The sequence below is a fragment of the Mobula birostris genome, chromosome X, assembly GCF_030028105.1.
Source record: "Mobula birostris isolate sMobBir1 chromosome X, sMobBir1.hap1, whole genome shotgun sequence".
NCBI classification, from domain to species: Eukaryota; Metazoa; Chordata; class Chondrichthyes; order Myliobatiformes; family Myliobatidae; genus Mobula; species Mobula birostris.
Window position 1 is genome coordinate 13,502,579 of NC_092402.1, and position 26,201 is coordinate 13,528,779.

A 26,201-nucleotide genomic window follows, 5' to 3' on the forward strand; every position below is an offset into this window, starting at 1 on the left:
GATTCTCTCCCCGCTCACCCCATCATTCTTCTAGACTCCAGCATGTACAGGCCCAGAGCCATCAACTGCTCCTCATACATTAACTCCTTTATTCCTGTGTTCATTCTTGTGAACCTCCTCTGGACCCCCTCCAATGCCAGCACATCCTTTCTGAGATAAGGGGCCCAAAACTGCTCACAATATCCAAGACGCAAACACGAGAAAATCTGCATATGCTGGAAGTTCAAGCAACACACACAAAATGCTGGTGGAACGCAGCAGGCCAGGCAGCATCCATAGGAAGAAGTACAGTCAACGTTTTGGGTCAAGACCCTTCATCAGGACTAATGGAAAAAAAGAGATAGTAAGAGATTTGAAAGTGGGAGGGGGAAGGGAGATCGGAAATGATAGGAGAAGACAGGAGGCGGAGAGATGGAGCCAAAAGCTGGGAAGTTGATTGGCAAAATTGGCCAATCCCCTTCTCCAGCCTTGTATCCCTTTTGCCAATCAACTTCCCAGCTCTTGGCTCCATCCCTCCCCCTCCTGTCTTCTCCCATCATTTCTGATCTCCCCCTCCCCCTCTCACTTTCAAATCTCTTACTAGCTCTTCCTTCAGTTAGTCCTGATGAAGGGTCTCGACCCGAAATGTTGACTGTACCTCTTCCTAGAGATGCTGCCTGGCCTGCTGAGTTCCACCAGCATTTTGTGTGTGTTGTCACAATACTCCAAATGCGTTTTGACCAATGTCTTATAAAGCCTCAGCATTACATCCTTGCCTTTGTATTCTAGTCCTCTCAAAACGAATGCTAACTTTGCATTTACCTTTCTTACCACTGACTTAACCTGCAAGTTAGCCTTTAGGAAATCTTGCATGAGGACTCCCAAGTTCCTTTGCACCACTGATTTCTGAATTTTTTCCCCGTTTAGAAAATAGCCCAGACCTTCTTCGTTCTGCCAAAGTGCATGAGTATGCATTTCCCTACACTATATTCCATCTGCCATTTTGTTGCCTTTTCTCATAATTTGTCTAAGTCCTTCTGCAAAGACCCTGCATCCGCAACACTACCTCCACCTACCTTTGTATCAACCGCAAACTTGGCCACAAAGCCATCAATTCCTTCATACAAATAATTGACATATAACATAAAAAGAAACAGTCCCAACACCAACCCCTACAGAACACCATTAGTCACTGGCAGCCAACCAGAAAAGGCTCTTTTCATTCCACTCTTTGCCTCTTCCCACTCACCCAATCTTCTAACCATGTTAGTACCTTTCCTGTAATACCATGGGCTCTCGTTAAGCAGCCTCATGTGCAACACCTTGTCAAATCCTTCTGAAAATCCAAATAAACAACATCCACTAACTCTCCTTTATCTAGCCTGTCTGTTATTTCCTCAAATTACCATAGCAGGCAGGGTAATATTCATTTTATTTTCAAGGTTCAAGATTATTAACTGTCATTTCCAGTACGCAAGTGTAAAGGAGAACAAAATAATTGTGACTCCAGTTCAGATGTAGCACAAACTCCCCCCCCACAAAAGATAAAGAACACAATTCTAATAAAAACACAATAAATATAAATACATAAGATAGCTTATATACATAGATTGAATGTATGTCCATAAAGTGATGCTAGGCTGCACATAAGGTGACTTATGATAAAGAAATGATAAAATAGTGAAGTAGTTAGTGGGTAGAGGTGTTGATCAGCCTTACTGCTTGGGGAAAGTAACTGTTTTTGAGTCTGGTGGTCCTGGTGTGGAGGCTACGTAGCCTCCCTGAAGGGAGTGGGACAGACAGTCCTTGAGCAGGGTGGGTGGAATCCTTCATGATGTTACTGGCCCTTTATGTAAATACGTCCTTAATTGGAGACCAATCGGACCGGGTTCTGGACGGAGCCGACACCAAGTGAGTGCCACCCCATTCCTCCTCCTCTCTTCCAGTTAGGCCTGCTGCGTTCACCGGCATTTTTGTGTGTATTGCTTGAAATTCCAGCATCTGCAGATTTCCTCATGTTTGCGTTTTTAAAATCAATTACTATTTCTGGCGTCAAAAGTCAACAGTAAGGTGCACTTTCTAACAGGCGTGGCATGGTCATTTGTGGACTTCTGGATGATTTTGGTGAAAGGGTGCACAGGAACAAAAAAAAAGCTTCATAGGGTTGTAAGCTCAGCTAGCTCCATCGTAGGCACAAGCCTCCCCAGCATTGAGGATATCTTCAAAAGGCAGTACCTCGAGAAGGCTTCATCCATTACTAAGGACCTTCACTGCCCAGAATATGCCCTCTTCCTATTACTACCCTCAGGGAGGAGGTCCTGGAGCCTGAAAGCACACACTCAATGTTTTAGGAATATCCTTTTCCCTCTACCAGCAGATTTCTGAATGGTCCATCAACATTACTTCACTATTTTGCTCTCTCTTTGCAATAGTTATCTATATTGTTTTATATTCCTTATTGTAACTTATAGCAATTTCTTATGTACTGCTGCCACAAACAACACATTTCGCAACATACGTCAGTGAGAATCAGCCTGATTCTGAACTCATCAGATGACAGTCACATGGCATGTTAATTGACCACTAATAGCTTTGGAGAGATTCATTTCTGTTAAAAGGATTGAGGCCAGTCAGAGAAGGATTTTATTTCTGACTTACTCTTTCAATCAGAATTCTCTCAAAATCAGGACCATGTGGACATGGCATGAATTGAAATGAACACGTGCCATCACAGGAGGCTTAGAGCACAGTGGATCTGCAATCCAGTTTCATTTCTAATACCACAAAACTACCCGTACCTCTTCTTGTCCCTCATAACAACTGTTCACATTGAGCTAACAAGCAAATCACCTGTGTTCACTCGTATTTAAGGAATGGGGGGGGTAGTTTAACATAGATAAAATTCAAGGAAGGAAAGGGGAAAATTTTAAATATATTTGAAAAACAAAGATGAAATTCACTTAAAAATAAAACTCTACTAAAATGGCATTGAGTTTGCTCCCTATGTGTCACATCTTAATTACATTAGTTAGTGAGGAACTCAAATTAACGAGGAAATGGAGGTTAAAGTAATGAAGGTTCATGAGCCAACATGATGCTGCTGTGGGTCAGTGGAAAGCAATGCTTCAGTACCTATCAATATGTACATAGTATTTTAAATAACTTTCTGGTTTTTGGTTGCTCCTTTCTTTTTGTGGCCCGAAGTTGACGAACGACACAGAGCCAGATTGAACTGAACTGAGCTGAATATGCCTGGACTGTTTTGATGATTTGTGACTTGGTGTTTAATATTCTGTGTTTTTTGCTCATTTTTTTGTGCGATTTCTTCTTTTTTTTTGCATGTTGGGTGTTTGATGTTTTTCTTCGAACGGATTCCATGGTGTTCCTTTGTTTTGTGGCTGTCTGTGGAAAGACAAATCACAGGAATCTACTGAAATCTATCTTTTTTTTAACATATTAATAGTCCCTTATGTACTTCAACATGACCTGGAATTGTCAACTACACCATAAAATTATTAGGAGCTGGAAATAAACAGTGAGGTGTTGGATTCTGGTTTAAAGTATTTGCATCAAAATGAAAATTTTGATTAAATCTTCTGTATCAGCGGTCCCCAACCACCAGGCCGCAAAGCATGCGCTACTGGGCTGCAGAGGAAGCGATATGATTTGGCGATAGGAGTCAGCTGCACCTTTCCTCATTCCCTGTCATGCCCACTGTTGAGCTTGAACGCACGCGAGGTCATTAACCGCGTGTCATCTATGTCAGCGCGGGAAGGAGATCAACTCCTCGAGCTTGCAAATGACTGCGGGCTGGAAAGTATGTTTGACATAACATCTCTGCCAGCATTCTGGATCAAAGTCAAGGCTCAATATCCTGAGATAGCCAAGAAAGCACTGAAAACATTGCTTCCATTTCCAACATATCTCTGCAATGAATGCAACGAAAACTAAATTGCGGAATAGACTGGACACAAGGAACCCCCTTCGAGTATCGCTGTCTCCCATCACCCCTCGATGGGACGGTCTCGTTGCAGGGAAACAAGCCCAGGGCTCCCACTGATTCAGCGATATTGGTGTGTTGCAATGATTTTATATGTTCATACGGGGAAAATATGCTTGCGTGTTTAATATCCAAATGTTACTTAAAATGTTATGATGCTATTGACTTATATAACCATTTAACAATTACAGCACTCCCCTTCTAGTCCGTGCCGAACGCTACTCTCACCTAGTCCCATCGACCTGCACTCAGCCCATAACCCTCCATTTCTTTCCTGTCCATATACCTATTCAATTTTTCTTTACATGACAGTATCGAACCTGCCTCTACCACTTCTACTGGAAGTTTGTTCAACACTTACTTCAAGCTCCCCTGATAATTGACTTATCACTATATTCATGCGAGGAAAATATGCGCTGTGTGTTTAATATTAAATTCGTTAGATAAACCCTTTTAGAAACGAAATTGAGTGTATTAGTCACTTATCACCGATATTCTGGTCGTGATTAACATCCCCTCCCCCACCCCCACCCCCACCCCCGAACAGAATTGCCAAAAACGATTTGTAGAAAAGTATCATACAGGCATGCGTGCTGGTGGCCCCGCAAGGCGTCATGGTCATTGTAGTCTCCTCGGGGTAAACCCAGCGTATTAACTGCTACTCTTGTCCGTTGGCAACCCAACGTACAATTTATGGTAAACATCTTTCATTTGAATATGGGCTGAGAGTCAGCGCATAATTTTATTGTAAATAACTTTATTTATTGAATAAGGACTCAGGGTCAACGGATTTTTTTTCTATGTAAATAACTTTATTTTGTAATATTTATTTTATAATATTTCTGAATAAAGTATTTTTGGAGAGAAAAAAATACTCTTCAGAGATTATCTGCTTGGCAACACTCCCATGGCTTTACATGCTAAACCTTGCCCAAGGGTGACCTAGTGGAGGAAAGGAGATCCTTGTACCTCCTTTGGTAGAGACGTATCTCCACCCCACCACCAACATACTCTGCTAAAGCATCTCACTCAAATGGTAGCAACTTGTCAGTCTAGATAAAGTAAGCCACTCAGGCTTATAGCAGCAACCCTGTGACTCAGAGATGACATCACAATCCATTGTCGATATGGGATATATAAGGTCGAGCACCCTCATAGTTTTAGCATTTGCAACCTGGATTTGTGTATCGCTATCAGCTTGGCAGATATCCCCCTCTTAACCCAGGAGATTTGAGACCAACTCTTCATCTTCTCAGCCAGTCGACGCCATGATCTGGATCTTGGTTATACTGATTCTTTTCGCTATGCACCTGTACGCACAGATGTATTTTACTCCGGAACCTTCTGAAGAAAGAATCGATTGGGAGCAGAGTGAAGAGAAAGAAATATCTGAGAAGCTGTTGGAGCACACAACTAGTTGTTTGTCTTAATGAGCTCTAAGGACTAAGAAATAAACAATGAAGAATTTGCCCAATTTGATTCTGTATTTCTTTATTTCTGAAAGTTCAAAAGAAGTTGAAAGTAAATTCATTATCAAAGTACGTAGATTTCCATAAGACCATAAGATTTCAGAGCAGAATTAGGCTATTTGGTCCTTCAAGTCTTCTCTGCCATTTCATCATGGCTGATCCATTTCCCTCTCAACCCCAATTTCCTGCCGCCTCCCCGTATCCCTTCATGTCCTGACTAATCAAGAACCTATCAGCCTCTGCCTAAAATATACCAAATGACTTGGCCTCCATAGCTGCCTTTGGCAATAAATTCCACAGATTCACCACTCTACGGTTAAAGAAATTCCTCCTCATCTGCATTCTAATGGACCCCCCCCCCCCATTCTGAGGCTGCATCCTTTGGCTTTAGACTCTCCCATCATAGGAAATATCCTCGCCACATCCACTGTATTGAGGCCTTTCAATATTCTGTATTCTTCTTCACCTCATTCTTCTGAATTCCAGTGAATACAGGCCCAGAGCCATCAAACACTGCTCATATGATAAGCCATTCAATCCCAGAATCATTTTCGTGAACCTCCTTTGAACCCTCTCCAACATCAGCACATCCTTTCTTACACTACCATATTCTACCCTGAGATTTATTTTTTGTGGGTATTCACAGTAAATACAAAGAAACATAATAGAATCATTGAAAAAACACACACAACACAAGAAACAAGCAATTTGCAAAAGGCAACAAAATGCAATTACAAAATGAAAAAAAAACAAACAATCTAATAAAGTAATAAGCAATAAATATTGAGAACATGAGATGAAGATCCTTGAAAGTGAGAAGTAGAGAAATAAGAGGAAAAGGGTGGTGAAAAGGAGAAAAATGATGTAACAAAGTAATAAAAATAGTCTTAGAATCTCAAAGAGAACTTTACAATCTTGTGGAATGAAATTTTTACAATTTAAAGTCTGGGTCAGAAGGGCTGACTGTCACTGCTTTAACAATGACTAAATTTTCAAACATTAAAGCGAAGTTTACATAAGTACATGGAGGGAAGGGGTATGGAGGGCTATGGTCCAGATGCAAATCAGTGGGACTAAGCACAGTAACAGTTCATTGTGGACTAGATGGGCTGAAGGGCCTATTGCTGTACTGTGGTGCTCAATGACTATATTTAACATTCTGTGCTTATTGATCAGAGAAATTGCAATTCCAGCAAACTATTAAATGTAGTATGGAGGTTTAGTACAAGATATTGTGTGAGGCAGAGTGGAATGGTGATTTATCCAAGAGGTGTTCTCCTTCCTATTTATGTTTAGCTGTTGTGTTTGGAGAAGGCACTGACTCCTCTGATGCCTCTAATGCAGACAGCAGCATGATATGCACCAAGTTCAGCTCCCTCAGTTTCTCAACCAATAAGCAACTCATTCATGGGGTAGACCTACAGTAGTTTTGCAATAGCAAAAATTACGTTTAAAAAAGATAATAACACCTTTGGTTAATCCCGTAGAACCTGCTGTAATCAAACATGCCAGCCTTTTACCAGGAGATTGAGAATACCTTGGATTTTCTATAAATAAAAATGTGTAAATCACAACTAGTTATGGCAACTTTTGTAACCAAAACCACTGAATATTGCAGAGAGTTCTGAATACAGCCCAATGTATCACGAAAACCAGCCTCCCCTCGATTACCTCTGTCTACATTGCACGTTGTCTCAGAAAAGCAGCCAATATGTTCAAAGGCCTTCCCACATTCTCTCTTATTCTTCTGCACCAGGGGTTCCTAACCTTTTTTATGCCATGGACCAATACCATTAAGTAAGGGGTCTATGGACCCCAAGCTGACAACCCCTGCACTACACCTTTCTTACCTAAGCCCCTGTCCAAATGCCTTGAAACCTTGTAATTGTGTCTGCCTCTATCACCTTACTTGATGACATGAAAATTGCTAGAACAATGGACAGTGAAGAATTGTGTTTAAGGTTACAACAGGAATCCAGATGATATGGAGAAGTGGGCAAAGGAACGGCAGATGGAATTTAACTTAGACAGTTGTGAAGTGATGCACTTTGGAAAGTTAAACCAGGACAGGACATAAACAGTGAATGCCAGAACCCCAGGGAGCGTTGTGGAACTTAGAGACAAGTACATAGTTCCCCGAGTCTGCTGACACATTGTTAGGGTATTGAAGAAGGTGTATGGCATACATGCTTTCATTCATCTTGACAGTGAGTACAAGAGTATTGATGTCATTTTACAGCCATGCAATACGTTGGTGGGACCACACTTGGAGTACCGTTTGCAGTTCTGGTCAGGATATGATTAAACTAGAGAGAGTGCAAAAAAGATCAGAATCAGAATCAGGTTTATTATCACCGGCATGTGATGTGAAATTTGTTAACTTAGCAGCAACAGTTCAATACAATACATAATCTAGCAGAGAGAGAAAATAATGATGATAATAATAAATAGAATAAAACATAATAATAAATAAGCAAGTAAATCAATTAAGTATATTGAATAGATTTTTTTAAATGTGCAAAAACAGAAATACTCTATATTTTTAAAAAAGTGAGGTCGTGTCCAAAGCTTCAAAGTCCATTTAGGAATCGGATGGCAGAGGGGAAGAAGCTGTTCCTGAATCACTGAGTGTGTGCCTTCAGGCTTCTGTATCTCCTACCTGATGGTAACAGTGAGAAAAGGGCTTGCCCTGCGTGCTGGACGTCCTCAATAATGGATGCTGCCTTTGTGAGACACCACTCCCTGAAGATGTTCTAAAGGACTCAAGATTCAAGATTGTTTAATATATTTTCCTGAACACAGTGTAAAGGAAAATGAAACAATTGTTACTCCAGATCTGCTGCAGCGCAAAAAACATAACAAGATAAAGAACACAATAATAAAAAAGCACAATAAATATAAATACATAAGTTAGCTTATATATTGATCGTATGTCCATAAAGTGACAGCAAGGCACAGGAGTGTCTGTACACAAGGTCACTCAGACAGGAGAAGATAAGCTGGTGGTGGTGGGGTGGGTTAGTGGGTAGAGGTGTTGATCAGCCTTACTGCTTGGGAAGAGTAACTGTTTTTGAGTCTGGTGGTCCTGGTGTGGATGCTACGTAGCCTCCCTGATGGGAGTGGGACGAACAGTCTTTGAGCAGGGTGGGTGGGGATCTTCATGATGTTACTGGCCATTTTCTAGAATCTTTCTGTATATATGTCCTTGATGGCGGGTAAGCTGGTGCCAGTGATGCATTGGGCAGTTTTGACTACCCATTGTAGAGCCCTCTTGTCCACCACAATGCAGTTTCCATACCATGCAGTGATGCAGCGTGTTGGGATGCTCTCTACTGCGCACCTGTAGAATGATGCGAGTATATTTTTTGGTGTTGTTCCTTTTATGAGGCCACAGATTCACTAATATAATTTTTATGAGATAAATCTATAGATTGATTGAGAAAATGTTATTAATGACATTTTGTGTAAGTATTACATGAAACTTTGTTCTGTTATCTTCTCTTATTTAGTGAGGATGTATTGGAACTCTCAGTTATGCCCAAAGATGAAGACATTTTGCAGGTGGTAAGTTACAATCGCTTTACTATTCTTTTTGACCTGAACTAAGTAAATGGAATGAATTTTAATTAATTAGAATTAACCCAGAGTAACTGGTAGAAAATCTGTTGCTGGTGGTGATGTTAAACCCTTGAAATGAAAAACAAGTATATTAAAATACTGGTATTTGGATGTCATCCAAAGTGTTTTATACCAGTGAGGGTGTTGAGTTCACATAAGGCACTGTTAATGTGTGTGCAACTAAAGCTTCAGTCAGCAAAACTTGGCTTCCTTTCAGATTGTTTTTGAATCTTACAAATGTACCTGTAGAGGCCTCTATTTTCTTACCTCGTTTTCTCAGAAAATTGCAGACAGAAAGATACCATTTCGTTTCTGGTAGGCAGACACGTCCGCAATAGTAAACCAACTTATTCAGTATAAATTTAGATGTGGCTGTTTGTACCTGGTGGCATTTTGCCAGATGCGATTCTGATGAACTGAGCTTTAAATTACAAAGAAACATTTTCACATGGCTTTAGGTCAAGGTTTAGAACAGATATACAAAATAGATGTCTCCAATTGCTTGTTTTGACGTGTAGCACAATACACTACAGGTCTAGACTCACTTCCTTATGCATGTTTGAACTTGACATCGAGTTTCACTGTGGTCTCAGACAGACCGTAAACATTTTAATGTTTCTAAGGTGTTTTGTGTTCTCTGCGCTGCCAAGCTAAAGGTATCACCCAGCATTCTAATAGAATGTCACTCAATCCATCCTTACTGACAGAGTTGGAAGTGTCATACTGCCTCCCGAGATCCCAAGTTGACTACAGACAATCTGAACCTGACCAACACCCAAAGAATTATAATTTATTTATACACTTGACCCAACCATAGTTGTCAATAGAGTGGATTCCGGTTAATCACATTTTGGCCAATTAAGCAGCTGTTCCAATTAGCCAAAGTTTCATGGAAATAGTTAAAAGGTATTTATAAGACAAACTATGTAACAAATTACATATTTAGTTGAAATACAGAACAAATTAGAACATTGCCAATAGCTACTGTAGCACTATAAAGCTGTGTATTAGTTCCCAATAGTAATCACAGGAGGAATTCATCCAGTGTACGCAACAAACAAAATCAGTGCAGACACCTAGTGCAGATAATTGACTGCCTTCAATACAAGGCCATCGACGATGAAGTAGTGAAATCATTTCATTTTCACTGCCGACCGTTTCTGGCATTGCCAAGCCTGAATTCCTGAAATCACAGTGAGCTAAACAGTTCTGAATTGTCTTACTACTTATTTCTTGCCACTATCAGTGGCAAAAATCACTGCTTTTTGAACACAAATACACGGAACCACACTATTTAAAAACTGTTCACTTCAAGCACAGTGTAGTCTAACAACCACCCAAGTGTGTGCAATTGAGGCTAGTTATAACCTGCTCAGCAGCAGTTTCCTGCTCAATTAAGTGGCATTGTGTCCCAAATAAGCGAAAGGAATCCCGGCAATATTTTTGATTAGTTTTTGTTCTTAAAAAGTTGTCACAGGTAAGCGGCTGCCCCGACTAGCGAATGGCCCAATTAACTGGAATCCACGATGTAACAATCTAAAACTCAGTATTCACATGTAGCAATATTAAGCAAATTATTCTAACCTCATAGAGTATTAAGCAAAGCTGACATCAGGAAGGAGGATCTGGAGCTTTAGCTCCCACACCACCAGGTTCAGGAACAGTTATTACCCTTTAACCATTAGGTTCCTGAGCCAGTGTGGATAACTTCACTCACCTCAACTCTGAACTGATTCCACAAGCTATGAACTCATTTTCAAGGGCTCTATATCTCATATTCTCAGTATTATTTATTTAAACCCCAATCTGAATACAACTGTTTTATCAGAATACACACTAGCCTGACGCTTTGCAATTTGCCTACCGGAGCAACAGGTCATCGGCAGATGCCATCTCTCTGGCCCTACATTCCTCCTTAGAACACCTGGAGAATAAAGACGCATAAGTAAGGCTCCTTTTCATTGACTACAGCTCTGCCTTTAATACCATCATTCCAAATAAACTGATTCCTAAGCTCTGGAACCTGGGCCTTAGCACTCAGATCTGCAGCTGGATCTTCAACTTCCTCACAGACAGGACCCAGGCTGTAAAAATAGGGGACAAGCTCTCCTCTACAATCACTCTGAGCACCAGTGCCCTACAAGGCTGTGTACTCAGCCCCCTGCTGTACTTACTGTACACCCATGATTGTGTAGCCAAGTTTTCATCAAACTCAATATATAAGTTTGTTGATGACACCACAATTGTAGGCCGTATCTCGGGTAATGATGAGTTTGAGTACAGAGAGGAAATTAAGAACCTGGTGGCATGGTGCAAAGACAATAACCTATCCCTCAATGTCAGCAAGATGAAAGAATTGGTTGTTGACTTCAGAAGGAGTAGCGGACTGCACGACCCAATTTACATCGGTGGTGCACAAGTGGAACAGGTCAAAGGCTTTTTTTTCCTCGGGGTCAATATCACAAATGACCTGACTTGGTCCAACCAAGCAGGGTTCACTGCCAAGAAGGCCCACCAGCACCTTTACTTCCTGAGAAAACTAAAGAAATTTGGCCTGTCCCCTAAAACCCTCACTAATCTTTATAGGTGCACCATAGAAAGCATTCTTCTAGGGTGCATCACAACCTGGTATGGAAGTTGTCCTGTCCAAGACCGAAAGAAGCTGCAGAAGATCGTGAACACAGCGCAGCACATCACACAAACCAATCTTCAGTCCTTGGACTCACTTTACACCGCACGCTGTCGGAGCAGTGTTGCCAGGATAATCAAGGACACGACCCACCCAGCCAACACACTTTTCGTCCCTCTTCCCTCTGGGAGAAGGCTCAGGAGCTTGAAGACTCGTACGGCCAGATTTGGGAACAGCTTCTTTCCAACTGTGATAAGACTGCTGAACGGATCCTGACCCGGATCTGGGCCGTACCCTCCAAATATCTGGACCTGCCTCTCGGTTTTTTTTGCACTACTTTACTTTCCATTTTTCTATTTTCTATTTATGATTTATAATTTAAATTTTTATATTTACTAATTTTACTATTTTTAATATTTAGTATTTGTAATCCAGGGAGCGGGAAGCGCAGAATCAAATATCACTGTGATGATTGTACGTTCTAGTATCAATTATTTGGTGACAATAAAGTATAAAGTATTCTTCGGCCTCCAGCACATTCCTGATTTGGATGCAGACACTGGGTTTTCATCTATGCCAGTGCACTTGCAGAGATTCACAGACCTGGCACTCCTGCCAACGGCCTTGTCTTTCTCAACAAGAGCAATGTAGAAGGATTAATATTAAACCTGGAGTCTTATGCAGAAAAGCTGAATGTTCCTCCAGTCTTCATCATCATCATTATCATTATGCGCCATGTCGTGTGATGTGGGCGATCATGGTCTTTCCATGACTATGATTTTTCTTAGCAAATTTTTCTACCGAAGTGGTTTGCCATTGCTTCTTCTGGGCAGTGTCCTTGCAAGACAGTTGACCCCAGCCATTATCAATACTCTTCAAAGATTGTCTGCCTGGCGTCAGTGGTTGCATAACCAGGACTTGTGATCTGCACCGGCTGCTCATACGACCGTCCACCACCCGCTCTGATCGGGAGGGCTAAGCCGTGCAATACACACACAAAATGCTGGAGGAACTCAGCAGGCCAGGCAGCATCTAGGAAAAGAGTACAGTCAATGTTTTGTGCCAAAACCCTTTGGCAGGACACCCTCCAGCATCTGCAGATTTTCTCTTGTTTGTGGGCTAAGTAGGTACTAGACCTGCAGGCTAGTGGAGGGAAGGAGCACCCGACACCTCCTTTGGTGGAAATGTATCTCCACACTTTTTGATCTGATGTATTTTTTATTTATATGTTTTAGCGAAAGCTTAATGCTGCTAGACTCGATAAGTGTTTCCACACTGGGGTTTAGAAAGGGAAAACCTAATGAATGCTGGTTATCTGAAACAACTAAAGATTGTTGCAAGTTCACAGAAAATCAGCAACTGTGGAAGGAGAGAGAGAGAGAGATAGGGTAAAAGTTTTAGTTTGGCGTTTTTAAAGGTAGATAGCTTTAATCACTGGAGTGAATTTTTTAGGAAAAGTGAGCACACATGATTGAGTACAGATGTTAAACGTGGAAAAATTCCACTTTGCTTTTTAAGATTAGAAAATGGGGTGAACAGCCAACCCTCTTTCAGCAGGTATTTTGGCATTTTTACCCTGTTAGCAAGACAGGTTTGAATTATATTCTGGTTGGAATATTGGGTGATATTTCATTCTTCCTCTGTTAAGTCACTTTTTAAAAATTATTAGCTCAAAGGCTTCTGAGATCATATTATTGCTGTTAAGGTTAATGTGCATTGATCTTGTTCGCAGTTGTGTTTTCTTGGATCTTATAATTATAAGACTAAACTAACACAGGAAGCTTATGGTGGGCTGTGAGCTGTGCATCATATCAACACTTTAATCCTGAGAAAATATGGTGGTCACAGTAAAGTTTTTGAGAAAAACTCATATGACCACATTCTAAAAGCACTTTGTACAAGGGGTAGGTCAGAGGTAGGTTATCTTACACAATGAGTGGTAGGTGTGTGGAATGCACTGCTGGGGTGATGGTAGAGGCAAATACATTGGAAATATATAAGAGACTCTTAGATAGGCACATGGATGATAGAAAAATGAAGGGTTATCTGAGAGAGAAGGATTAAATTGATCTTCAAGTTGGTTAAAGGGTTGGCACAACATTGTGGGCCAAATGGCCTGTACTGTTCTATGTTCTCTGAAATGAGAAGTCTAAAGTAGAGATTGGGGGAAACTGATGAAGTCCTGAATAAAGGGTCTCGGCCTGAAATATCGGCTACTTATTCCTTTCCATAGATAGTGCCTCACCTGCTGACTTCCTGCAGCATTTTAGTGTGTTGTGATCAAGGGAAATTGTTGTGTATGAATCTCATGCCACTATTTGGAATTTACTGTACTTTTAAAGTCCCTAGCAACTTTTTCTAAATAAATCTGTATTATTTTCTAACATAATTAATCAAGGGTGTGACTTCAGTCCCGTAGCCAAGGTGAACTGCCAATGAAGTGCTCATGTAACTGCAGGAGATTTATCCAAAAGTGACGTCAATTTGCAAATTCTGGGAAATCTCTGATGGACTGATCACTAAAGGAAACTGCTGTTAGTCTGTTCACAGTGCAGGGAGATGAGCTTGAACAGGGACAAGCTAAGACTGGTGATTTACTTCACTACGTACCCGTTTATAAATCTGATTTAGCAATGGGATTTTGTAAGAGCTGTAGAGCAGTTATCGAGAGCTGGAAAGTTTGAGTTAAAGGGAAGAGAAATTAACCAAGGTAATTAGAGCTGTTTTGGTACTGTTTTGTGACCCTTAATGTACTGTTCCTAGAGGTTCCAAAAAATAATTAACATCTACTTTTTGTAATTGTATAGAATCAACATCTGGGTTAGTTTCAGGTAGTTCTAAAGAACTTGGTTAAAAAAATCGTGCAAGTTTTTGATCAATTCTCAACAATATGCATTGTGATATTAAAAGAAGGAATGTAATCTGTAAGTGGTTTTACACAGTGGGAAATCCATGGCTGGACAATACCCCATTGGATTTATAGCAAGTGTTAAACAAGGCTGTTGGCAGATGTTGAACAGATAGCAAATGCTTTTACTTAGAGGGCAGGAAGATCACAAAGCACACCCCTGCTCGCAGTTCATATATATTTCTAAGCTACCAAACTTGGAGTGGACTTGGCGAGTTCTGGGAGGAGATTGCCCTTTTAAAGAAAAGTGGTATATGGATGGCAGATCTGAAATGAAATTATTTTAAAAAATCATATTCTACTTTTTGTATGGGTTACCAATCCTTTGTATTTCTTTATTGTTTGTTTTTACTATTTGTGATTTGGTGCTCTTCTGATTAACTGTCTTTGGGAGAAAAAAGCCACATTTAATTCTATAAGTATCATTATGATTTTGTGATTAGCTCATTTTTTTCGCTTTTAAAATAATTCCAAAAAATCAAGAAAGGACAATATTTAGTGGTGTGTTGTATAATTTTTTAAAACTTTTTACAAACATATAATGTGGCTAATTAGTAAATATTTTGCCTTCTACATTGGTATGCAATTTTCAAATTGTGAAGGACAAGCAGATTTGTGCACTTCTATTCCTGAGTGTTGACAGAATGTTGCAGAGCATGGGGTAGCGCGGTACAGGCAACCTGGGTTCAATCCCCACCACTGCCTGTAAGGAACTTGTACGTTCCCTCTGTGACGCATGGCTTTCCTCTGGCTTCCGCAGTCCAAAGACGAAGGTTAATTGGTTATCGTAAATTGTCCCATGATTAAGCTGGGGTTGAAATCAGGGGGTTGCTGAGCGGCATACCTTTGTGTGGAAAAGAACCTTTCCTATGTATGAGGATGAGGATAGATCACATGCTTAGGATCAAGGACAGTACAAACCATTGAGGATTTAAAAAAAACTCTGAAGGCATACCGCGGTTTCTGACACAGTAAATCTTATACATCCAATACAAATATCTTTCTCCTGGATTTGAAATACAGTAAAAAAATGTTCAAAAGAAATTCCCAGGGAAAATAATGAAAAACAATTTTTGACTTTGCACATTCAAGGCATGGTTCTTTTCTATTGTCCTTTGCCATTTTAATAGTTCAGTGATCGTGACTGAATGAGCATTTTATATCTCCCACTCTGCTGCCATTATTAAACATATCGCATTATAAATCACATTGCAACATGTCAAAGTCAAAGGAAATATATTATCAAAGTGTAAATGTAATGTCTACATGGCTTCAGATAACTCAAAGCATTCTTAAATACTATACTTGGATGCAAGAATCAAAGTTTGGTTCTGTAATTTGCCTTTTGAAAATGGTGAAAGTTTTGAGTTTTTTTGTTAATTGTTTAAATTTTCATATTCTTCCTGTTATTGAATCATTTGATATCATTGTACACGTGGCAACCTAATATGGTATAATTGCAAATGGAGCAGCGTGGTAGTGTAATGGTTAGCGTAACGCCGTTATTGGGTATTTTTAAAGTGGAGGTTGATAGGTTTTCGATTAATAATAGTGTCAAAGGCTACAGGTAAAAGGCAGGAGGATGGGGTTGAGAAGGATAATAAATCAGACATGATGGATAGCGCAGCAGACTTGATAGGCCGAATGACCTAGTTCTGCTTTTATATTTTATGGTCATTACAGTATCAGCAACCTGGGTTTAATTCTGCTGCTGCTGTCTGTAAGAAGTTTGTATGTTCTCTCCATAACCTGGTGGGTTTTCTCTGGGTGCTCTGGTTTTCTCTTACATTCCAAAAATGTATGGGTTAATAGATTAACTGGTCCCAATTGGTTTATTGGCAGTGGGGTGGGAGGGGCATATTGGGCAAGAAATGCCTGTTACTGTGCTGTATCTCGAAATAAAATTTGAAAAGTGAGCTTGTTCCATTTTTCACTGTTTCTTTAAAGCTCTTAATTTGTTTTGCTAAGTGGATAATGCAGGATACATAATTTTATGACCTTCCTGCTCTATCTGGGCCAACAAAGGCAAGGATCTGGTATGCCTTCTGAAAGCACCTCATCTACTTGTCCTATCATCTTTGAGGATTTGGATAGGTGCACCTATAGTATATCCCTTTGTCAATCAACTTTTCCCAGTACACTGAGATTTAATATACATTTTCTTACTTTGGATGTCTTTGAGAAAGGCAAGCATGGTAATTTGGTAATTTGTATTCAATTTTCTGACTAGTCTATGAAGAGACTCCCTGTCGAGAACATTTTAAAATAACTACCCCCAGAAACTTTTCAGGGGTGTCTTTAATTGTTTCCCATTGTTTCTCCTCCTCATTGCCTCTATGTAGCCTCCTTCTGCGGGGAGGGCAGGCGAGCAAGCTATGTACTCCTGCCTGACTTCATTCCCTGTGCTATCCCACGCTCAGCTGACAATAGATCATTGTGAGGTGAGATGACAAGACAACCCTTAATCACAACTAATGCTTTCCATTCCATCTTTACTACCAGATTCTCCTCCAACCCATCCACCTCCACAAAGTGTCCCGACCTAGAACTGAAGAGTCACATCACAAAGAAGTTAATTCATTTTGTCAGCCAAATTTATTAATTTAGCAAAACTAACAAAAGACTGATACTTTAACAGGCAACATTTTCTGTAAAACACGGGTTCCCAACTTTTTTTATGCCATGGGCCCCTACCATTAACTGAGGGGTCCATGAATCCCAGGTTGGGAACCCCTGGTGTAAGGAAATAGACATGCAGAATATGAAACAGCTACTTTAACATTTCATATGTCAAAGGCTTAACAAGGAGTCTTTTTGACAGTATGTGCTACATCACTTGATGCTACAATTGTCTGTACCTACTAGTTAAAGCAGAGTGGGGATAAAGACTGAGTAAAGTGCAGGGCTTTATATACTAATTTGACACTGCAATTTAGTAAATGGGACAGGTTTTGACATCTGCATTCCAACAGCTTATAACACTTATTTATTTCCAATCTTCAGTTTGTGTGAGAGCAGTGCATGTAAATCATTTGTTGGCAAAATCTAACCATCTAACAACTTGGTTAGTTGGAGAGCCTTACAGTATTTATTAATGCTTCAACCTCAATAATAACATACCTAATTGTATGTGAGTATATGCAATGATTAATAATTACGGTATATTTTCTCATTTCCTTAGGTGAAGTTTTCAATTAATGGAAATATTTCAAAATGAAAAGAAAAAATGTCATGTTAGACCAGGGGTTCCAAACCTTTTTTTATGCCATGGACTCTTACCATTAACCTGAGGATCTGTGGGCCCCTGTGGTAGGCAGAAGACCAGTTATTATCAAAAAAAGAGAGAGAGAGAAAGAGAAAGAGAATGTTTCCCATAGTGGGGGCGGGGGGGGAGGTCTGGCATTTAGAAGAGTGAGGGGGGAATCTCATTGAAACTTATCGAATATTGAAAGGCCTAGATAGAGTGGATATAGAGAGAGAGAGATTGGAATAGAAGGACGTCCCTTTAGAATAGAGATGAGGAGGAATTTCTTTAGCCAGAGGGTGGTGAATCTGTGGAATTCATTGCCACAGACATCTGTGGAATTCATTGCCACAGACATCCGTGGAGGCCAGGTTATTCAGTATTCTTAAAGCGGAGGTTTATAGGTTCTCGATTAGTAAGGGCATCAAAGGTTACAGAGAGAAGGTGGGAGAATGGGGTTGAGAGGGATAGTAAATCAACCATGATGGAATGGTGGTGAAGACTTGATGGGCCAAATGTCCTAATTCTGTTCCTATGTCTTATGGTCTTACGGAGAGAAAGCAACACACTAGTTTAAACACGAGATTCTGCAGATGCTGGAAATATTGAGCAACATACACAAAGTAGAGGAGGAACTCAGCAGGTCAGGCAGCATCTATGGAGAGGAATAACTGTCGACATTTCAGGCCATGACCCTTCTTCAGGACTGGAAAAGAAGTGCATAGAGGCCAGAATAAGAACGTGAGTGGAGGGGAAGGAGCACAGGCTGGCAGATGATAGGTGAGAGCAGGTGAGGGAGAAGTTAAGTGGGTGGAGGAAGGTTAAAGAAGTGAGAAACTGGCAGGTGATAGGTGAGACCAGGTTTGTGGGGATGAAGTGAGAAGCTGTGAGATGACAAGTGCAAAAGGTAATGGGGTGAAGAAGGGATCTGATAGTAGAGGACAGTAGACCATGGGAGGTAGGGAAGGAGGAGGGACATCGGAAGGAGGTGAAGATGAGGAGAAGCGTAGGAATAAGAGGGGAGCCACAGTATACCTTCATTGGGTCTTGGCCCGAGACATCAGTTGTTCATTCCTCTCCATAGGTGCTGCCTGACTTGCTGAGTACCCTCAGCGTTTTGTATTTGTTGAACATGGCATTTTATTTGTCTATTTTTCATGAAAACGAAAAGTAAAATTGAAAACTTATAGCTGTTTAATCAAAAGAGAGTTCTATATTTATCAGTTGAAGAATCACAGTGGGTCATTGGAGAAGGTTCAAAGGAGATTCACGAAAATTATAACAGAATTAAAAAGCTTATCATATGAGGAGCATTTGATGGCTCTGGGGCAGTACTCAGTGGAATTCAAAAGAATTGGGGTGGGAGAAGAGTCTCATTGAAACCTATTGAATGTTGAAAGGCCTTGATAAGCTAGATGTGGAGAGGATGTTTCTAGTAGTGGGGGAATCTAAGACCAGACAACACAGCCTCAGAATAGAGGGACGTACATTTAGAACGGAGTTGAGGAATTTCTTTAGCCAGAGAGTGGTGAATCTGTGGAATTTGTTGTCAGATGTGGCTGTGGAGACCATCATTGGGTTTATTTAAGGTAGAGGTTGATAGACTCTTGATTGGTCAGGGCATGAAAGGTTACGGGGAGAAGGCAAGAGATTGGGGCTGAGAGGGAAATGGATCAGTCATGATGAAATGGCAGAGCAGACTCGATGAGCCAAATGGCCTAATTCTGCTCCTATGTCGTACGGTCTTATGGGTCTGAACCCGTTAAAATGTAATTGGCTTAGCATTACATGATTGAATGCCTCTACCTTAGTAAATAGTAATGTTGCATATTAGGTTTATGAAGCTATTAACATCAATATAAGATTTTGAAAGATTTTATCTGATCATTTCACTGCTGCTGTTCTTAATAATCTGTTATTCAGTTATTTAAAGTTATATTTCTAGAGCATTTAACTCTGTATATTTAAATTAATCTTACTGAATCTTTGCACATACAGTGGCATCAGGTTCTGGGAATTTTTAACCTTAACTATTTTGTTAACATGGGTTTTATTGATGGTCTCTAATAATCTAACTATTTAAAATAAATACTATTTCATGATTTAATTGGGAATATGAGATTATTAGTTTCTGTGTACTCAGTCATTAATTTTCAAAGCATAATCATGTTGGTTTTCTTTCATTTATAGGCTTACTCTCAGGATGCTTACCTGAAGGGTAACGATCCCTATTCTGGGAGCGCTCGTCACATACCAGAGCCGCCACCTGTGTGCTACCCTAGACATTTGCCTACGGCACAGACCAAGGAGCCTTTGCTGACTGCTTCATCTCGGGGAATGCTGGTGGACAACAGGAATTACAATGCCAGCTCGTGTTCTGACAGGGGATTCTGTTCTGATCCATCTTCACCACTGGACATCAGCACCACAGCTAGTCACCCTGGCAGCACGTGGAATGAACTACGGGGCCGAGCACGATCATCAGATCTGTTGGCCGAGATTGGAATAAGCCATTCAAGCCCTAGGCACCATGTAGAGGAGGTGCAATATGGAATAAAGCCAAGATCAGCTCTAGTGAGAGAAATGACTGTGTCTTCTTCAAATTCTGTTGTACAGGGTCCAATAAGCAATAAGTATGGTTCAGGTTCAGCTCCTATGCAGGATTGGTATAGGGGGCGGTCTAACCAAACTCCTTTCTTGTCCGTCTCAAACCATAATGTTTACTCAGGTCCCAATAGCAACATGGGCCAGAGAAGTTACACTAGTTCTGTGAGCAACAGGGAAAACAACTATTTTCATTCCGATATTAGGACATCATGGGAACGACTTGGCAGCATTAATACAAGCAGACACCAGTATAACCCACCGAGCTGGCAGTCAACACGGATATCACGTCGAAGCTCGTCTGAAGATCGGGGCTACACTGCCATGCCCCCCAAGTACAGGAGTTACTCTCAGGATAGACTTGAGGAGACTTCATTACACAAACACTGGCCTCACAGTGCTTCCCAAGACACTTTACTTGCACCTATGGATGAGCCGTGGAATTACAGGACTCGTTCGGAAGATTATTTGGGAAAATGCGATCGATCTTTGGAGAATTTAACACATAATGCCTTTACAACAGGTGGCGACAGGTTTGTATGGACACATTCAAAGTCTGGTACAGCAAGCTTTTCTAAGTCTGGTGGGCAGGAACATATTTTTTGGCAGCATAGACCGGCAGGTTATTCTTCAGGAAATCATGGTCAGAAGAATTCATGTCATCAGAACTCTAGCAATAGAAGTACATATTATACTAACCCAAACTCCAGAGTATCTGTACCTTCTCAACAGCAGTGCAGAAATGAAGTAACTCACTCTCATTCTATGAAGAGAGCTGATAATGCACGTGTAGGGCAACAGACTGCCAATGTTCCTCAAAGTAAAGTATCTCATCTTTCGGATAGGTCAGTGTTTGTTTCTGGTTTGACTGCCAGCGAGCCCAAGGCTGAACGTTGTGCCCCCGGCCAAGTCAAAAGAATTGATGTGCCCGTTGTCCGAGACCAAAGACTGACCAATCATGATCGGCAGGGTGGCTTATACCCAAAGCAGACCTCTGGTAAGGAGACAGTCTTTCAACAGGACATTAAGCCATTTCCTAGTATAAAGTCTGGAGTCTCCCAAATTTCCAAATGCGAGGTTCCTTTGGGGATTGTACAAAAGGATCAAGAAATGCCACAAGCAAGCAAAGCCGCCCACTTGAGGCAGAAACCTCCCAGTGGCCGCAGAGTGCCGCACCCTCTCAGACACCCAGCTTGTATAGATGTACTGGAAGCAACACCCGTAATTTCGCCACCAGATTACTTATCAGAAAGTGCATCTTCGGAACAGACAAGTGTGAGACTGGAAGGGACAACTGCAAAGTCTCCAGAAGACTCATTGGCTTCAATTCCATATATCGGTATGTAAAACACCCAAAAGTGAATTGGAAATGATAACAAAGTCCAAATTAAATTTTATTAACAAAGTACATATGTGTCATCATATACAACCCTGAGATTCATTTTCTTGTGGACATAAATAAATAAATATAATAACCATAATAGAATCAATGAAAGACTGTACCAACTGGGTGGACAACCAGTGCACAAAAGACAACAAACTGTGCAAATACAAAAAGAAATAAATAAAGATAATAGATAAGCAATAAATATTGAGAACATGAGATGAAAAGTCCTTGAAAATGAGTCCATGGGTTGTGGGAGCATTTTAATGATGAGGCAAGTGAAGTTGAGTGAAGTTATCCCTTTTGGTTCAAAAGCCTGATGTTTGAGGGGTGGTAACTATTCCTAAAGCTAGTGGTGTGAGTTCTGAGGCTTCTGTATCTTCTTCCTGGTGGCAGCAGCAAGAAGAGAGGGTGTCCTGTGTGATAGGGGTTTCTGATGATGGATACTGCTTTCTTGCGACAGCATTTCATGCAGATGAGCTTGATGGTTGGGAGGGCTTTACCTGTAATATATTCAGATTCAGATTAGTTTATTATCATGTACACCACAGAGTGCTGTGAGATCATGTTGTAGAAAATGCAGGGTCAGTGTTTTGAAGAGTGCAATATGAGATCCTGCCTTTGAGCATTTCTGACCACGTTTAGAAGCTGGTGAACATGTGAGGGATGCTCGTGTTTTATCAATGAGGCATCTGTAACTTCAGAAGTGTAACTGGGTGAGTTTCCCAATTCCTAACTCATCCCCAATCTCCCATAACCTGGCTGCAGCTAGTCTCCTACCCCACTCAATCACACCCCTGCTGACAACTGATTGCCCTTCTCCTCTTTGTCCTGACACCCTAACTTGATCAAGTATATTTAATTTAGTTGTCTGACTCAATGCAGCAAATTTTAGAATGATGTTGTGCCAATCTTTTAATTTACTCCAAGATCAATCTAACCCTTCCCTCCTACATAGCCCTCCATATTTCCTTCATCCATGTGTCTGTCTAAGAGCCTTTTAAATGTCCCTAATATATCCAGTTCTAGCATTCCATGCACCCACCACTCTCTGTGTAAAATACTTACAATTATCTTAAAACTTTGCCCCTTTGTGTTAGCCATTTCTACCCTGGGAAAACCCCCCTGGCTTTCACTCTATCTGTGACTCTTCTTGTACATCTCTATCAAGTACACCTCTTGTATTCCTTCACTCCAAAGACAAAAGCCTTACCTCACTCAACCTATCTTCATAAGACATGCCCTCCTTTCCAGGCAGCATCCTGCTAAATCTCCTCTGCACCCTCTCTAAAGCTTCCACATCCTTCCTATAATGAGATGACCAGAACTGCACCCAGTACTTCTAGGTCCAAATACGCTCAGGATGGTTTCAGTCTAGCCAAAGTAAACTTTGAAAATTGAGTGCGAACGTTGTACAAAAGTCACTTCATAAGTTTTGGTTTAGCAAGAAACTTGTAATGAACCAAATAGACAACAAGATGGGAATTATTCCATCATATAATATTTACAAAATATACAATAAATGTGAATATTATTAAAAAGCATGATGAAAGTGCAATAGATTGAGCCATGTTTGATCTTGGAAACAATTCAGGAACTGCAGGTAGTGCAGCTGCCTTAAAGCTCTAGTGACCTGAATTTGATTTTGACATCCAGTGTTGTTTAAGTGAAGGTTGCATTTTCCTACTGGTACTCTAGTTTGGTCCTATATTTGATGGCCCTAGTCCTGTACTCACTGGAGTTTAGATGAGAGGTGTTCTCATGGAAACCTATTGGAAGGCCTTGGTACAGTGGAGATACATCTCTAGCAAAGGATGTATAAAGCACATCTTCCTTCCGCTAGCCTGCAGGACACCCTTGGACAAGGTGTATCACCTGCTTAACCCCTCCCCCCAATCAGGGTTATGTAAAGCTGTGGGAGCAGATGGTGGATGGTCGTACGAGCAGCCGGTGCTTATCACAAGTTCTGGTTATGCGACCACTGACGCCAGGCAGACAATCTCTGAAGAGTATTGATAATGGCTGGGGTCACCCATCTTGAAAAGACACTCCCCAAAAGAAGGCAATGGCAATCCAGTTCTGTACAAAAATTTGCTAAAAGCAATCATGGTCATGGAAAGACTATGATTGCCCATGTCATACGACATGGCACATAACAAACGAAGATAGAGTGGATGTAGAGAGGTTATTTCCAATAGTGGGGGCGTCTAGGACCAGAGGGCACAACCTTGGAATACAAGGACGTCCTTTTAGAACAGAGATGAAGAGGAACTTCTTTAGCCAGAGGATGGTGAATGTGTGGATTCATTGCCACAGACTGCTGTGGAGGTCAAATCAGTGAGGATATTTAAAGCAGAGGTTGTTAGTTACTTAATTAATAAGAGCATCAAAAGTTACAGGGAGAAGGCAGGAAATTAAGATTGAGAGGGAAAATAAATTAGCCATGATTGAATGTCAGAGAAGACCCGATGGGCCAAATGTCCTAATTCCTCTCCTATGTCTTATGGTCTTAAAATATAGGTTTAGAGCTTTGCAAATCTTTTCTGTCTCAATCCTCAGGTTATCATTTTGGTTTTGATTAAGGTTCACTTTCTAATCCTTGTTCCATAGAAACATAGAAACTTAGAAAACCTACAGCACAATAGAGGCCCTTCGGTCCACAAAGCTGTGAAAACATGTCCTTACCTTAGAAATTACCTAGTGTTACCCATAGCCCCCTATTTTTCTGAGCTCTATGTATCTGTCCAGGAATCTCTTAAAAGACCCTATCATATCCGCCTCCACCACCATCGTCGGCAACCCATTCCACACACTCACCACTCTCTGAGTAATAAACTTACCCATGTCATCTCCTCTGTACCTACTTCCAAGCACCTTAAAACTGTGCCCTCTTGTGCTAGCCATTTCAGCTCTGGGAAAAAGCCATTGACTATCCACATGATCAATACCTCTCGTCATCTTATATACCTCTATCAGATCACCTCTTATCCTCTGTCGCTCCAAGGAGAAAAGGCCGAGTTCACTCAACCTATTCTCATAAAGCATGCCCCCCAATCCAGGCAACATCCTTGTAAATCTCCTCTGCACCCTTTCTATAGCTTCCAAATCCTTCCTTTAGTGAGGCGACCAGAACTGAGCACAGTACTCCAAGTGGGGTCTGACCAGGGTCCTATATAGCTGTAACATTACCTCTGTTCCTAAACTCAATCCCATGGTTGATGAAGGCCAATGCACTGCATGCCTTCTTAACCACAGAGTCAACCTGTGCAGCAGCTTCAAGATCCCTCTGATCCTCCACAGTGCCAAGAGTCTTACCATTAATACTATATTCTGCCTTCATATTTGACCTACCTAAATGAACCACCTCACACTTATCTGGGTCGAACTCCATTTGCCACTTTGCAGCCCAGTTTTGCATCCTATCGATGTCCCGCTGTAACCTCTGACAGCCCTCCACACTATCCACAACACCTCCAACCTTTGTGTCATCAGCAAATTTACTAACCCATCCTTCCACTTCCTCATCCAGGTCATTTATAAAAATCACGAAGAGTAGGGGGTCCCAGAACAGATCCCTGAGGCACACCATTGGTCATTGACCTCCATGCAGAATATGACCTACCTACAACCACTTTGTTCCCTTGAAGAAATTATAGAACATTTCAGTTTTTATTTGATATTATCTGCAATGCTATCCAAACAACCCTCGTTTCCTTTCTAACTTTACCTTCTATAATTCTTCAAGCTTTTTGCTTTGTTAAATTCTTAGTATCAGAGTCAATGGCAAAGTTGTTCTCCTTGGGTCCTTCAGTAAAACTGCACTTCTGTGACAGAAACTTATGAAAGCTATTCTTTTGTGACTGTAACCCTGTATTAGAATTACTTCCATTTATGGTAATATCAGCAGTAGAATGCAATTCCCAATGTGCGCTACATGCATTTAACAAAGGGCATTGACAGTGTTTTCCCAGGAGTTAGTGCTGCAGTGTTGCAATATCTATGAATAAAAAATAGATTTATTCTGACAATAAAATAGGAAATTGTATAATAATTAACTTTCTTCTGAGTGAAAGAGTCTGTAGATACCGAAAATATAGGTTAATTATACCTGAAAAAAATTGGAAATGGGGATGAGGGTTGTGAGATTTAAGATATAAGTACTATATACAGCCCAGTCCATCACGGGTAACCCCCCCGCCCCACCATTGAGCACATCTACATGGAGTGCTGTCACAGGAAAGCAGCATCCATCATCAAGTCCTGAAGAAGGGTCTCAGCCTGAAATGTCAACTGTTTATTCATTTCCATAGATGCTACCTGACCTACTGAGTTCCTCCTGCATTTTGCGTGTGTTGCTTTGGAATAC

General features: G+C 40.9%; 1 protein-coding gene across 1 annotated transcript in view; it reads left to right on the forward strand.

Annotated features, from left to right (window-relative positions):
• The window catches only part of LOC140191802 (rho GTPase-activating protein 23-like), a 244,970-nt gene that overhangs the window by 106,289 nt on the left and 112,480 nt on the right, over positions 1 to 26,201 (forward strand). The window contains 2 exon segments of the mRNA XM_072249578.1: positions 8,958 to 9,012; positions 20,038 to 21,790. Coding sequence (XP_072105679.1) covers positions 8,958 to 9,012; positions 20,038 to 21,790 — 1,808 coding nt within the window.